Source organism: Chlorocebus sabaeus, chromosome 19 (assembly GCF_047675955.1).
Source record: "Chlorocebus sabaeus isolate Y175 chromosome 19, mChlSab1.0.hap1, whole genome shotgun sequence".
Taxonomy (NCBI): domain Eukaryota; kingdom Metazoa; phylum Chordata; class Mammalia; order Primates; family Cercopithecidae; genus Chlorocebus; species Chlorocebus sabaeus.
Genome location: NC_132922.1, coordinates 7,053,044 through 7,069,321, shown reverse-complemented (window position 1 = coordinate 7,069,321; position 16,278 = coordinate 7,053,044). Strand labels below are relative to the sequence as shown.

The following is a 16,278-nucleotide window of genomic DNA, read 5'->3' as shown; positions in this document are numbered from 1 at the left end:
CGTTGAGAGCCAAACTGGCTTTTTTTTTTTTCTTTTTTGAGACACAGTCTTGCTCTGTCACTCAGGCTGGAGTGCAGTGGCGCGATCTCAGTTTACTGCAAGCCCCGCCTCCTGGGTTCACGCCATTCTCCTGCCTCAGCCTCCCAAGTAGCCAGGACTACAGGCGCCCACCACCACGCCCAGCTAATTTTTTTGTACTTTTAGTAGAGACGGGGTTTCACCGTGTTAGCCAGGATGGTTTCGATCTCCTGACCTCGTGATCCGCCCGTCTCAGCCTCCCAAAGTGCTGGGATTACAGGCATGAGCCACCGCACCTGGCTTTTTTTGTTTTTTGTTTTTTTGAGACAGAGTTTCACTCTTGTTGCCCAAGCTGGAGTGCAATGGTGCAATCTTGGCTCACCACAACCTCCGTCTACTGGGTTCAAGTGATTCTCCTGCCTTAGCCTCCTGCATAGCTGGGATTACAGGCATGTGCCACCACGCCCGGCTAATTTTGTATTTTTAGTAGAGACGGGGTTTCTCCATGTTGGTCAGGCTGGTCTTGAACTCCCGGAGATCTACCCGCCTTGGCCTCCCAAAGTGCTGGGATTACAGGGCTGAGCCACTGCGCCTGGCCCAAACTGACTTTTATAACAGACTCACTGTTATGATAACCCATTAATCCATTCACGAGGGCAGAGCCCTCATGACTCGATCACCTCTTAAAGACCCCACCTCTTAATACTGTTACAGTGGGGATTAAGTTTCAACGTGAGTTTTGGAGGGGGCTAACATTCAAACCACTACACCAACCCAGAAAGAATATGCTGACACCATGAGATTGACACACTAGGGCTAAAGGTTTTGAACTGGTAGGATGGCAGCGGGGAAGATGAGCAGCTAGTGTCAGCAATTCAGCCTTTCCTACTACACACCAATAAACAGGCCTCTGTCTTGACAGCCTCAAGGTACAGATTTAATATTATATGCCCCATAACCCCAAACTACCACATCTTTAATTTGGAACATCCACAAAATGGTTTTGCCTCCTAACTGGAGAATTTGAATTTCAATGATAAAAGTTATAGGATAAGTATTCAATGGGAAAAACAGGATGGAACTAAGATTTTATTTTACAATGAATAGAGGATAGAAGACAACCGGGATGGGCCAATAGGCTTTAGACTGTGGTACCAGTTAGGAGGCAGCAATGAGAATGTAAGCTAATGCTGCGGAAACAGGAATATACAGAATGACTGGATATATAGCTTACATTGGATCAAATCAAAGATGCCTTTCATTTATGTGTTGGGAATACATAAAATAACGCATTATTAAAAATCTGCTGCCAATTATTGATAAAATGCAAAAACAAAAAGAGATGTCCACAGCAAAACCGAAATTGCATTCTAGAACTTACCTTCTTATAATATCTAAAGAAATAAAGCAAACGAAAAAATGTAAAAATTCAACAAGAAAAAAAAAGCCAGCATAAATTGAAGCAAAAAGAAACTGACTATGAGTAGACAGAAAGTTTTGCTTCCAATTTTGGTGGATTAGCTCATACAACCCTCCCAGCAGATAACATTTAAAACTCTGGGCAAAATATAAACAGAACACTATCTGGAGGCCCTGGGGAGCAACTGAAAGCAGATATAAACTGAAGCTGGCACTTGGAAAAATGAAATCTTACTCAGTGAGTTTCTTGTGATTTGGCTTTTTGCCTGAGGGCAGGCCCCAGCTGGAATCATGCTAAGTGGCTAGAATTTGGATATAAATGCAGGCTCTTACCAGTTTTAGGAATTGGAAAACAGAGTTCAGGCCTCCCACGGTGGCCAGAAGGCACAGAGGGAAAACCTAAAAAGAAGAGAGGCATAAAGGGGGGTCTCCAATATCTGTGAGTAAACTTGGCCCAAATCTCTGGCCAACTCCTGAACTATAGATGTGCAGAGAAGACACCAAGCTGCCCCTCTAGGGGGAAAATAATAAAACAAAGATTTCCCACCTCCAGGAGGACAAAGTTTAGAGTTTGAATACAGTCAAGTAAACTGGCTGCTAAAACAAACAAATCTTCAGAACATAATAGAATCCATAGTTTCTATAATGTAAAATTATATAAATTTACTATATCCAGAATAAATTTCAAAATTATGAGACAGAAAAAAAACCTCAGGAAACTGTGATTCACATTCAAGAAAAAAGGTCATCAATAAAGACCAACCCCTTACTTCTTATGGTATAATGTTGAAAAAAAAGTTTTAAAACCCAAACCCTGAGATAAGCTAGATGTTGGAATTAGCAGATAAAAAGTTTAAAGCAGCCAAGTGCAGTGGCTCATGCCTGTAATCCCAGCATTTGGGGAGGCTGAGTGAGGCAGGAGGATCACTTGATGCTAGGAGTTTGAGACCAGCCTGGGCATGATAGTGAGATGCCATCTCTACAAAAAATAATTTTAAAAATTAGCCAGGCATAGTGGCATGCCTGTGGTCCTAGCTGCTCATGAGGCTGAGGTGGGAAGATTACTTGAGCCCTGGGGTTTGAGGTTGCAATGAGCTATGATTGTAACACTGCACTCCAGCCTGGGCAACACAGCAAGACCCTGTCCCAAAAAGAAAAAAAAATTAAGCATTTAAAAGTTCTTAAAACTGTAAAATAACAGTGTTTGAGAATGCAAAAGAAAACATATTTATACTGAGTGAACAGATAGGAAATCTCAGTGGAACAACAGGAGCTGTAGCAATGTATTACGTGTTTATGGTGTACGTAAAAGTACAATGTAGGGCAGCAATATAACAAAGGATAGGAGAGAAGAATTGGGAAAACACTGTTGTAAGGTCCATAAACTGCACATGAATCACTATAATAGTACTTAGAGGTAGGTTCTGATTAATCAAAGATGTATATTATAAACCTTATTAGTCTGCTTTGCATTGCTATCAAGGAATACCTGAGACTAGATAATTTATAAAGAAAAGAGGCTCATTTGGCTTATGGTTCTGCAGACTGTGCAGGCATGGCACCAGCATCTGCTCGGCTTCAAGAAGTTTTTTTTTTTCTTTTTAAATTATACTTTAAGTTCTGGGATACATGTGCAGAACACGCAGGTTTGTTACATAGGTATACATGTGCCAGGTGGTTTGGTGCACCCATCAACCCATCATCTAGGTTTTAAGCCCCATACGCATTAGGTATTTCTCCTAATGCTATCCCTCCCCTTGCCCCCCACCCCATGACAGGCCCTAGTGTATGATGTTCCCCTCCCTATGTCCATGTATTCTCATTGTTCAACTCCCACTATGAATGAGAACATGTGGTGTTAGGTTTTCTGTTCCTGTGTTAGTTTGCTGAGAATCATGGTTTCCAACTTCATCCATGTCCCTGCAAAAGACATGAATTCATTCTTTTTTATGGCTGCATAGTACTCCATGGTGTATATGTGCCACATTTTCTTTATCCAGTCTATCATTGATGGGCATTTAGATTAGTTCCAAGTCTTTGCTATTGCAAATAGTGCTGCAATAAACATATGTGTGCATGTGTCTTTATAATGATTTATAATCCTTTGGGTATATACCCATTAATGGGATTGCTGAGTCAAATGGTATTTCTGGTTCTAGATCCTTGAGAAATTGCCACACTGTCTTCCACAATAGCTGAACTAATTTACACTCCCACCAACAGGGAAAAGTGTTCCTATTTCTCCACGTCCTCTCCAGCATCTATTGTTTCCTGACTTTTTAATGATTGCCATTCTAACTGGCATGAGATGGTATCTCAATGTGGTTTTGATTTGCATTTCTCTAATGACCAGAGATGTTGAGCTTTTTTCATGTTTGTTGGCTGCATAAATGTCTTCTTTTGAGAAGTGTCTGTTCATATCCTTCACCCACTTTTTGATGGGGTTGGTTTTTTTTGTAAATTTGTTTAAGTTCCTTGTAGATTCTGGATATTAGGCCTTTGTCAGATGGATAGATTGCAAAATTGTTCTCCCATTCTGTAGGCTGCCTATTCACTCTGATGATAGTTTCTTTTGCTGTGCAGAAGCTCTTTAGTTTAATTAGATTCCATTTGTCAATTTTGGCTGTTGTTGCAATTGCATTTGGTGTTTTAGTCATGAAGTCTTTGCCCATGCCTATGTCCTGAATGGTATTGCCTAAGTTTTCTTTCAAGAAGTTTTTCACTGGTGGTGGAAGGTGAACAGGGAGCAAGCACATCACGCGGTGAGAGAGGGAGCAAGGCAGAGGGGGAGGTGCCTGTCTCCTTTAAATACCAGTTCCTGTGTGAACTAACAGAGCAAGAACTCACTCATCACCGTGGGGAGGGCACTAAGCTATTCATGAGGAATCTACCCCAATGACACAAATACCTCCCACTGGGTCCAACCTCCAACACTGGGGATCACATTTCTTTCCTTTTTTAAATAGAGACAGGGTCTCGCTAATGTTGCCTAAGCTGGTCCTTGGACTCCTGGCCTCAAGTGATCCTCCTGCCTCAGCCTCCCAAGTGCTGGGATTACAGGCGTGAGCCACCATGCCTGGCCTGGGGATCACATTTCAACATGAGATTTGGAAGAGACAAATATCCAAACCATATCACCCTAGAACAAGCACCAAAAAGTTTGATAATAAATAAAAAGTCAATAGAAGTAAAATGGAATACAAAACACTCAGTCTTTCCAAATTTCATGGAAGTATGCAAACTCTCCAGGAGTGGATAGTGAAGGAAGGAGAGGAACATAATGCACACAAGGCAGAGATCCCACTGTGGAAGAAAACATCACTTCAGATACAAAATTATTTTACAGAATCTCTCTATAAGAACGTGAACTCAGTAAAACAAGAGTTGAATGGCAGATCATAAACCAACAAAATAAGATGGAAAATAATATTGTAGACCTAAAGAAACAACATTAGAGATCCAGTAAATAAATTAGAATCAGCTAAGAATAGGATAGACCTTGGTGAAAATCAAATTAGAGGTATAGATAAAAGATCTAAGATGATCACTGTGAATACAGAGGAAAAAGACAAAGAGAATGAAGTGCAGAGAGAGAATTTCATAGAGAGGAAAGACAACGACCATCCAACATAAGGACAATCTGCTTCCCTGAAGTTAACAGTCTGGAAAATGAAAGCTGTGTTCAAAGATCTATGTCACTAAACATTCTTGGGATAAAGAGAGAACTGAGTTTGCAGATTGAAAATATACTATGATCTGAAAAACAGATGCAGAAGGTACAACACTGAGATATATACCAGTTATGCCACTGACATTCAGGGACGGGCTGGGCGCAGTGGCATACGCCTGTAATCCCAGCTCTTTGGGACTGTGTATAGACAAGAGGATCACTTGAGCCCAGGAGTTTGAGATCAGCCTGGCAACATAGCGAGACCCTGTCTCTACAATTTTTTTTAAAGTTAGCCAGGCATGATGGTGTGTGCCTATGGCCCCAGTTACTTGGGAGGCTGAGGCCAGAGGATCACTTGAGCCTAAAGTGCTGGAATTGCTCAAGAGGATGAGACTGCAGTGAGCTATGACTGTGCCACTGCACTCAAGCCTGGGCAACAGAGTGAGTGAGACCTTGTCAGAAATCAGAAAGAGGAGAAGAGAGGAGAGGAGAGGGAAGGGAGGGAGGGAAGCAGGGAGTTCCAGGATAAATGACTCTTAGGGCAATCAGCCAGAGAAAGCAAATCATTCATAAGAGAGAAAAAGAAGCAGGCCTCAGACTTTTCCACAAACTCAGTACCAGAGGGCAATGGACCAAAGTCTACAACATACTGAAGGGGGAAGATGTGACCTGTGGACATTATATCCAAGATATAGAGCCAGGATGTAGTCATCATTTTCTTGAGTGTCATTTAAATGTCTATTCTTCTGATATACTCAAGGAAAAGTAAATTCTTACAGAGAACAGCATCTATATAAACCCATTTTTACAAATGTATTTCTTTCTGCCTAGCTCCTTTCCATATATGCACCATGGAGAGATGCCAGGAACCCTGTGGACAGTAGTTATTTCCGGGTAGTGGGCTTGGTTAGATTGTTTACTTCAATCTCTTCCTCGTCGCATTGGCACCTGCCTCACGCGGCTGTGGGGGATATAGAGGCGACGCAGGAACATGCTTTGCACGGCGCCTGGCACGGGAGGCTTTGAAAACTAGAACACTGGAGTCTGCTATAAGCAAGCTTGGTTAGTGGAACCAGGCTGAAACCTGGGAATCTGTCATTTTTCAGCTTGCTAGTGAGACGGATCTGAGAATCATAGAAGGTGCTCCATGAATATCTGCTGCTCTGAATTAAGCTGAAACCAGACAGCGACAACCTCTAATGTTGTTTCTTTAGGTCTACAATATTATTTTCCATCTTATTTTGTTGGTTTATGATCTGCCATTCAACTCTTGTTTTACTGAGTTCACGTTCTTATAGAGAGATTCTGTAAAATAATTTTGAGCAAACCATTCACAGGCAGTCACTCCTGAAGCACCAGAGCACTGAGGGGAAATCTTATTTAAGGCGAGGAAAATGACCAAAGGCTGGGAAGGGGGAGGATCCAATTGCATGAGCCATACATTGATCCTTAAAGAACTGGATCCTGCCTCTCTCCAAAGCTACCCAACAGGCCGACAACCCTGGGTGTCGTATGGAGGAGGCTGGGATAAAGACTGTTCACACGAGGAAACGTGTTCTGTCTCAAGGTTATGTCTAATAACCTGGGTTTGCATGTCTAACATAACTGGAAATTACTCAGCTATTTGCCCTTTTCTGTTAAGATTTTTCCCATCATTAAAGAAAAAAAAAATTGAAAATACAGAAGCAGCAGAAAGAACAAAATCACGCCCGGGGACATCTCACTTAAGGACAACCTGAGTATTTTGGAATATTTTCCAATCCGCTACAGATATTCCATACACATCTTCTGCGTTATTATTAACTCTTCATGGATATCCTTGTTCCTGGCTATAGATTTTAATCACGTGGCTATATTGTGACTCATTTAGCCTTTTCCTATTCTTAGGCATTGACGTTATTCTTATAAATAATGATACCATGGCTAGCTTTGTAGATAATGTATTTTCTATATTTGAAAGTATTTCCTCAGGAAAGATTCAAAGAAGAGGAATTACCATGCCAAAAGATATTGAAATCTTCAGCTATATACTTTAAAAATACTTACCTTGATTTCCAACACAATATCTAAGGTTCAAGTCATTATTTATGCTGAGATTCTTCAAAAACACATTGTAATCTACTGCAGTATCGTTGTGGATGTTGTAGTGTTTCAAAAACCTAAAATACAAATGTTCTTTAGCAATGAGAAATTATGAATCTAAAATGAAGCAAGTGTATTACTAAGGTATCCTTTACACTCGGGCTGGCATTAATTTTAATGTCTGTTTCTAGCTACAGACGGAATTGAAAAGTAAACCCCAGAAAATGTTACTGTCAGATTTTTTTTTTTTAATGCATCCACTTCGAGATCACTTCTTTAGCCTACAGATGGATGCATCGAGATTACAGTGAGACAGCAAACGTTGCTGGACCTGTTGAGAAATGGCCAGACCTAGACAGCAGCTAAGGAGTTTTTCCTTGCTCTGGCGGGAGGGGAGCTGGGGCGCAGTTTGCACGGCACCCGCCTCTCCACTCCAACAGCAGAAGCAGGTCCCACTTGCCTTTAATAATTGGAGGGAAATGAGTCAGCCAGCACAAAATTTCCATAAGCAGGGGAATGGAGAGCTGGGTGGAGGAGCCAGCAGAGATGATCTCGACTGAGTATATCCTTTCTCTAGAGAGAAACTGAGGCCCACAGATGGCATATGGTTTCAAAACAGGGGGTGGTAGAGGGGGCAAAGTTTCTCTTGAAGCATTCTGGGATTTTTATATGTAACATATAAAATAAGACTTTTTAAAACAACGAACCACTGTCTATCCCTGAAATACACTGATGTACAGATATATATATATATGTATGTATGTTTGTTTTTGTTTTGTTTTAGACAGAATCTCGCTCTGTTGCCCAGGCTAGAGTGTGGTGCTGCAATCTCAGCTCACTGTAACCTCCACCTCCCTGTTCAAGTGATTCTCGTGCCTCAGACTCCTGAGTAGCTGGGATTACAGCCATGCACCACCACGCATGGCTAATTTTTGTATTTTTAGTAGAGATGGGGTTTTGCCATGTTGGCCAGGCTGGTCTCAAACCCCTGGCCTCAAGTGATCTGCTCACCTCAGCTTCCCAAAGTGCTAGAATTATAGGCATGAGCCACTGTGCCCAGCCGAGATAAACTTTTTTTAAAGTTAAGATAAATAGGATGTTTGAATTTTTAAAATAAATTTTCTATTATTCAAGTCTTCCACCTGATAAATGGTTTTCTAGATCATTTCTGTGTTATTACATTTCTAAAAATTGATGGGTTTTAAGTGTTTGGTTATATTATCTCCATATGTGTTGATTTCTATAATTATCTGATCTCATACTGCTTGCTAAAAATTTAGTAATTATCACTTAAAGTATTTGTTATTTTTCTGTTTTCCAAATTTAACAAAGAGTAATGTCATGTAGTTATTTCAATGCATACCTTTCTTTTCCACTTTGATGACTCTTGCCTATTGTTTTAATAAGATAAATGATCTCTAGGTGTGATAGCTGCCAGATGTTAGCAGTGAAACTCCCTAAACAGCTTCATCTTTCATCCATGGTCTCCGTCTTGTGAAAATGAGGTAGTAAGTTTGAGAAACCAGAAGGCCTAATTGAGGGGAGAAGGGTATGACTCCAATCAGCTCATAAACCTCTCCAGCGTCACCACCTGTAACTGGGTTTCATTCATCTGCTCAGGCAACAGGCTGAACTGTAGTGATTTGTTTGCTGGTTTTACAAGGCTGCTCATAAATGATTTCACCTATTTCAAACACACTGGCCTCCAGGGCAGTGGAGAGTAGGCTGGAGGGAGATGGGAAACACAAAACTCAATGGGTTTGGGGATATCCTGATTAAATAGAGGGCTTGGTGGTAACTGTATCTCTGGCCTCTTGTTTTATGTAGGTTGGACAGTAGTCTGCTGCCTAAATGGAACAGGTCATCACAGGGTAAAGGGCATTCATGGAGTCTTTATGATGATGAGATGGTCACTGTGAAATCAGCCCTACTATGTGCAAGCGTGTCACAGGCATGTCATGTACATTACGTTGAGTCTTCACCCCAGCCCTGAGAGGTGGCCTGCTCAGTCCTCATTTTTTTTTTTTTTAGATTGGGTCTCACTCTGTCGCCAGCCTGGAGTGCAGTGGTGTGATCTCAGCTCACTGCAACCTCTGCCTCCCAGGTTCAAGCGATTCTCCTGCCTCAGCCTCCCGAGTAACTGGGACTACAGGTGTGCACCACCACGCCTGGCTAATTTTTGTACTTTTAGTAGAGACAGGGTTTCACCATGTTGGCCAGGATGGTCTCAATCTCTTGACCTCGTGATCCACCTGCCTCAGCATCCCAAAGTGCACGGATTATAAGCGTGAGCCACCGCACCCGGCCAGTCCCCATTTCTTTAAGAGAACAACTGAGTCGACAAGGCCCAGGAGCTACCCTGAGGCCCTAGAACAAGGGAGGAGAGAGCACAAACTTCACCTCCAGCAGCCTGACTTCAAAGCCTGGGCCATTTGTACCACACCAAGAGCCGAATGTTGAAATTAAATAGAAAGCTGTTAGATAAAAGAAAGGATTCAAAAATGCATTGTGTTTCCTGCTCAAAAATAAAAAAGACAAAGTTAATACTGAAGCAGCTTCTCCAGGAAAGAGTATATTCTTGAGCTTCAATAAGAAAAGCATTAAAGCAATTGAAGAAATGGTCTACTTTTGATCTTCTGTGTTTCTGAGTCTAAAGGAAAGCAATTCTATTATGTTCAGTTTCTCAAGCCTTATCATGAAAATAGCATTGTTTCTGAGGCTTAAAAAAATCTCAAATAAAAATTTGTGGAGTTCTTTATTATTCAATACTTATGAGATGGGGAAACAGACAGTAACATTTTTTATAGATTTACTAGGTTGGAGACTGCAGTGCCAAACACAAGGTTTATTGTCAAATAAAACACTGTTTTGTTTTTTGATTGCCTGTTTTAGAAGAGCGCTGCCTCTGTTCTATAATTGCGTGCACAAAATTATTTAATTTGTTTTGTTTGGATCTTATTCTGGACACTTTCCCAGCCGGAAAAGATGTAAAAATTAAAACATCTATTATATCTTTTATATTCTGAGGTGGGTTATAAAGAGAAAAAAAAGAAAAAGACATTCAAAAGAGTAGGAGATGCCATTTTTTAAAGTCTGCCTGCTTTTCAGGCCCTGCAGCACCAGTAACATGTCACATGCCCTCTAGACTTCCTTGCCTCAGGGGCAAATTCTTCCACTCTGCTTCTAGCAGCAGCCACACTGTCTGTATGAGATACAAGGAGCTACCGGGACCCATTTTCATAGCAACTTAGAACACCAGTGCAATGCGAAAAGCTTGGGCTCCGGGTGAAATGAGGCTTGGTGCTTTTGTTAATGGTCTGGTGGGTATTTAGAAAAGTGTTTGGGAAAAGGCACGAAGAGGGAAAGGACCTCTTGGCTGGGTACTGTAGAAATTAAGCTAGACATGGGCCCATCTTCCAGTGGCTTTCACTCAAAACTCAAATAGCCACAGAAGCCAAACATTTGGCTTCTTCTGAATGATCTGGAGTTTATAGACGGCTCAAAGAAATGCCCGTGCAGGCTTGTGTGTGCTGCCCTTGGAGTCGGGAGCAGGTGGTGGTGGCATTCAAACGCCATGAAGCAGCTAAATGTTCTGCTGTTCATCATCCTCCTGCCCCACACCCCTGCACCTCAGCAACAACAGTCCTCAAAGGAAAATTAAGTCTCCGTTATTGTATCAGGATGCAGAGCCAACGGGGAGCACAGCAACAACGCGTGAATCCTGAAATTTGTCATTCTTCTCCTAACCCCAGGCTTTGAGTAAAAATCAACAGTGAACTAGAAATACGTGGGATGGGGGGCGGGCACAGTGCCAAGTGGGGAAAGAGACAATTGGTGATGGATTACTCCAATAACCTGGATGTGTTCAAAGCTGTGGGCCAGAGGACGGACCCGAGGGTGCTTCAGGAATGAGAACCATTAGCTCTCATTTTTGAGAATGCATGGGGAGCTTTAGGAACATGAGAGAATGTCCAGTGAGTGTCTCTTTGAGAAATAAGGTGTGTGTGTGAGGTTGGGGGGGGGGACGAGAGATGGATGGAGCCAATGAAACCAACAGGTCTCATTTTGAAATTGGTTAAAAGTTCTACTGAGCAATCTCTCACCGTGCCCTCATTTGCTTACTTTTCGTATTCCTCGTCTCTTAACTTCAAACAGAAGGTCTCCAGAACTCTTCTTAGCTCCTGCGGTTGAACCAGTCCAGTCTTGTCAACATCAATGAGCTTAAAGGCTTTCAGAACAGTCTTAATGTTTTTGAAAACCTATGTATAAAAAGTGATTCAGGAAAAGTCAAAAGATCTAGTGTTAGAAACCAAATGGTAATAAAAATGTGAAAGGTTTTTTTAATACTTTTTATAAAATAAAATGTTTTCAAAGACTCACAGCGGTGGGCACTGCAAAAATGACATGTCTACGGAAAAAAGAACACTTTGTATTTATTGAATGTTTTCAAGGCAATTTGCTCTGTAAATGGTCTTAGTAATTTAAAAAAAAAAATCTCTTTCTGATGTAAAGCAATAAGTCTCATACACAATTCATTCCCTTTTAAGGCCGTATGAAAAAATCTTTTTTGTTAATTGATACTTAAAAACTACAGTTCTGGCATGGCTGGACTTGTACAATTTTTATTTTTCACAGCCATATGCAAACTATTTTTACTAGGAGCTGGAAAATATGACTGTATATTTCAACCCCTCTAAATTTTTTAAAGATATCACAGAAAAGTTTTGTAGAGACTTCTCCAAACTCAGCAAATGGTATTTAGTGGGTACACAGATGCACATGGCATTAGGATAGACCCTGTGGATCTGCAGGGAACATCCAGTTGTGCTCTTGGCCTTAAACTACTTATATTCAAAGGAAAGCAGCACAGAGCTGTGTGATGGAAGCCTTTCAACCCCTCTGAAGGAGGTACCATTTCCCCAACGTTAGATATGGAAACTGACTGCTCCCTGCTCACACTCCACATCTTGTTATTACCAAGGACTGCTGACTCTACACAATCCAGCCCCACGCTGCAGCCGCCCACCCCCCATCTTTCCAGCTCACTCCCTTGGGCGCCCAGAGCTCACAGCCTTGACCCACTGGGCCCTCCCCTGGGCTCCTGCCTCCCTCCACACTCCTCCACGCCTCTCAGCCTCACTTCCTTCCTAACCCTCCCATCAACACCTTCGCCGCTTGGCATATATGCTTGACTCCCTCCTCCCCTCTGCCCCCTCCTACTCTCTTGGTGAGACCCTAACCAGGGGTAAACCCAACTCGCCACCTCTTCCAGACCCATCCAAATGGCCTGACATGGCTGGAGAGAAACACACCACGAGCACCTCCCTGGCCCTCCTAACTTGAGACCATTAACTCCACCAGAACGAGTGCTGCGTGGTAATCCCACCAGGACGGGTGCTGTGTGGTAATCCACCCCATACATCATCACTCTCACACACACATCCACAGATACATGCACACACACCATCACTCACACACACACATATTCATACACACACATACACCTGTGCATATACTCACATACACACCATCACTCACACACATATATTCACACAGATACTCACATGCACACACACCATCACACACATATATTCATACACATACATGCCTGTGCACATACTCACACACACCATCACTCATACACATATATTCACACACACATATATGCACTGATACATGCACAGTATCACTCATACACACATATATTCATACACACACACACCTGTGCATATACTCACACACCATCACTCACACATATTCTCGCACACACACACAGATACAGGCACACACATCACTCACACACACATATATTCATACACACACACACACCTGTGCATATACTCACACACACTCACACCATCACTCACACACATATATTCGCACATATATTCACACACACATGCACATTCACACGCATACACCTGCATATACTCACATATTCACACCATCACTCACACAAATATATTCACACACACTCATACATGCAGATACTCACATGCGTACACACCATCGCTCACACACACATATATTCACACACCTGTGCATATATTCACACTCACACCATCACTCACACACATATATCACATACACCTGCATATACTCTCTCACATACACACACAGGCATATACTGATGCACTCACACCGTCACTCACACACATATATCACACACACCTGCATATACTCTCTCACACACACACACATGCATATACTGATGCACTCACACCATCACTCACACACATATATTCACTCACACATGCACATATACACACACACCTGCATATACTCACACTCACACCATCACTCACACACATATATTCACACACACCTGCATATACTCACACACTCACACCACCAATCACATACACATATATTCACACACACATGCATGTACTCATATGCACACACCTGCATATACTCACACACACATCACTCACACACACATTCACACACATATGCACATATAATCACACACATACATACACCATCACACACACATATACTCACACACACACCACCATTCTCATATATTCACACACACCTGTGCATATGCTCACATGCACACACACTTGTACATATAATCACACACACACCATCATTCACACAGTTACACACACACATGTTCTCTTGCACATATACTCACACTTGCATATACTGTCATACACACCATCACTCACACACACACACACACTCCATCCACACAGCCATTCCCACCTTCTACACTCTCCTAACCTCCAACTTCTCCTCCCGCCTCCTGCTTTACTGACAACCTTACCTCTTATTTAACAGAGAAAACAGAAACAACTAAAGGACAGCATTCCCATTCCCCGCACCCACTTGCAGCTGGCCTGCTCCATCCCCAGATGAGACAGGTGCCTCCTGTCCTGTTGTAAGGGATCAAGGGATGAACCTCCGTGATCCTACCTATGGCCAGGCAGGGCCACGTGACGCACATGACCCTGACCCTGTCCCCAGGCGAGGAAGTGCTCCTGCCTGTCCTACTCCCTCTCAGGTCACCCCATGAAGATGAGCGGTTTCACAAACAGAACCTCCCTCCTTGCCTCACCTCTTCCTCCAGTCACCCATTCCCTTGTACTAAAATCCCCTCAAGATTATCTCCAATGTATCCCCCTCTCTTAAAACCTCTCCAGTCACTTTTGTCCACACTACTGCACAAACACTGTTCTTGTCAGTGTGATCAAAGACTTCCACCTTGTCAAACCCAAGGGCCACTTCTCAGTCCTCATCTTGCTGTCCCAGCAGCCGCCTGTGTCAAACAGCTGCTTGGCCCTTCTTCCTTGAGGCACTTTTGCTGCTTAGCTTCTAGAGCCAATGCTCTCTCTCCTTCTCCTCCAGCCTTCTTGGATTCTCCTTCTCAGTCTCCCTTGCTAGCTCCTTCTGCTCTTCCCATCTCCAAGCCTGCAGCATTTTAGTACTCAGTCCTCAGCCCTCTCTGCTTCTCTGACCACAATAACTTCTTGATGGTTCACTCCTGTGGCTTCAATGTCCCACTGATGACTCCCACGTGTCTGTCTTGAGCCCTGGACTCTTCTCAGAGCCCAGCTTAGAATATCCAACTGCCCATTTGATGTCCACCTTGAGACTCTAACAGACATCCCAGGTTTACCAAACCCAAGCTGCTCTACCCGCACTCTCCTATCCCAATAAATGGCAAATCCATTCTACTGGGTTCCTTTTTGCTCACATCCCATATCCAGTCTACCAGGAGAGCCCATCAGCCCCTCCCTCCAGACCATTTCCAGAATTCAATCATGTCTTACCACCCCCAGCCTGCTTCCCCCCACACCCCAGGCTAGTGCAAGCCTCCTGCTTGGTCCTCCAGCCTCCACACTTGACTCCACGAAGCAGCCAAGGAGTTTATATTTAAATGTGAGTCTGAGCATACCCTCCATGGCCAAAGCCCCCCAGGGATCCCACTCCACTCGCTGTGACCCACCAGGCCACACTCGACTGGCTCCTGGCCACCCTCTGGCTGTGTCTCCCTCCACCTGTCCCCCGCCTGCTGCTTTCTGGCCGCACCAGACTCTGCTGCTCCCCATGACTGCTTGGCCCCTCCTGCCTCAAGGCGCTGGCGCTTGCTGCTCCTTGTGCCTGGAACATTCTTCCCGGATACTCACTGGCTCACTCCCTGGCTTCATTCAGATCTTGGCCCAGAAAGGCCCTCCCTAATCACCATGCAAATTAGGACTCCTCACCCCCAATCCTCTTATCTTTTCTCCAAACCCCTCTTCAACTGGCATCACCTCCTTTTGTCTTTATGGTCCGTCTCCCCCTCTGAGAGCAAGGGTTGTTCATGTCCCCAGCTCTAGGACAGCACCTGGCACAGTGTGGACACTCAGTGAGTATCTGTCGGAATGAATGAATCTGTCTCCTCTTCACCTGCCTGGAAAAGAGCCACGCTCTGCGGAAGCCTTGTGTTATGTCTGCAACTGCCTCCTCAGTCGACTGGCCCAAGCATTCAGGACCAATCCTGAGTGCAGTCATGACGACATTCAATGTCATGATTACAATAACATGATCTTCGCACAAACACGAACTGAACGGATGTCTGTTATGTGCAGAGCCTCGTGCTTAACTCTATACCAGCCTCCTGACTAGAGAACAGCTTACAACCAAAGAACATTGGCTAACATGGCCTCAGTATCCAAAACCGGGAATACTGAGTGCAGCCTAGAGGGAAAGGCACAGGCAGTTGAGAGGGAAAGGCACCGGCAGAAGCAAAACCAGCTCTGGTGCCTCTGTCCTCCACTCCACTGCTCTGCCTAAAAGAGGGAGCCTCAGCCACTGACAGCTCCTGCTCTCATGGTCAGATAAAAATCTCAGCACTTTGTCTGCTGCCAAAGCCAGATTCACCTCCTTTGGTAAAATGGAGGACATGAGGCGATGCGCTTTTTTAAAACCCCAGAGCAACCCATATGGATCTCCAGCGTGAGCACCGGGAAGCGGCAACCTGGCAGCGAGCTCACACCCACCAGAGGGACGTCTCCAAGGATCTTATCATTTGTCAGACTGAAGTTTGGCAAGGGCTGAAGAATTGAGCTGCAGATGGTAAGGCTTATCAAAGGCAACAA

The 16,278-nt window shown here is 43.6% G+C and overlaps 1 protein-coding gene across 5 annotated transcripts in view; it reads right to left on the bottom strand.

Moving 5' to 3' along the window:
- The window catches only part of EFCAB6 (EF-hand calcium binding domain 6), a 315,225-nt gene that overhangs the window by 223,965 nt on the left and 74,982 nt on the right, over positions 1-16,278 (bottom strand). For all 5 annotated transcript variants that reach the window (XM_007976025.3, XM_038007346.2, XM_073006632.1 and 2 more), the window contains 2 exons: positions 11,312-11,448; positions 7,154-7,266 (listed from right to left, as the gene is read on the bottom strand). In XM_007976025.3, coding sequence (XP_007974216.3) covers positions 7,154-7,266; positions 11,312-11,448 — 250 coding nt within the window. The remainder of the gene's footprint in view (positions 1-7,153; positions 7,267-11,311; positions 11,449-16,278) is intronic.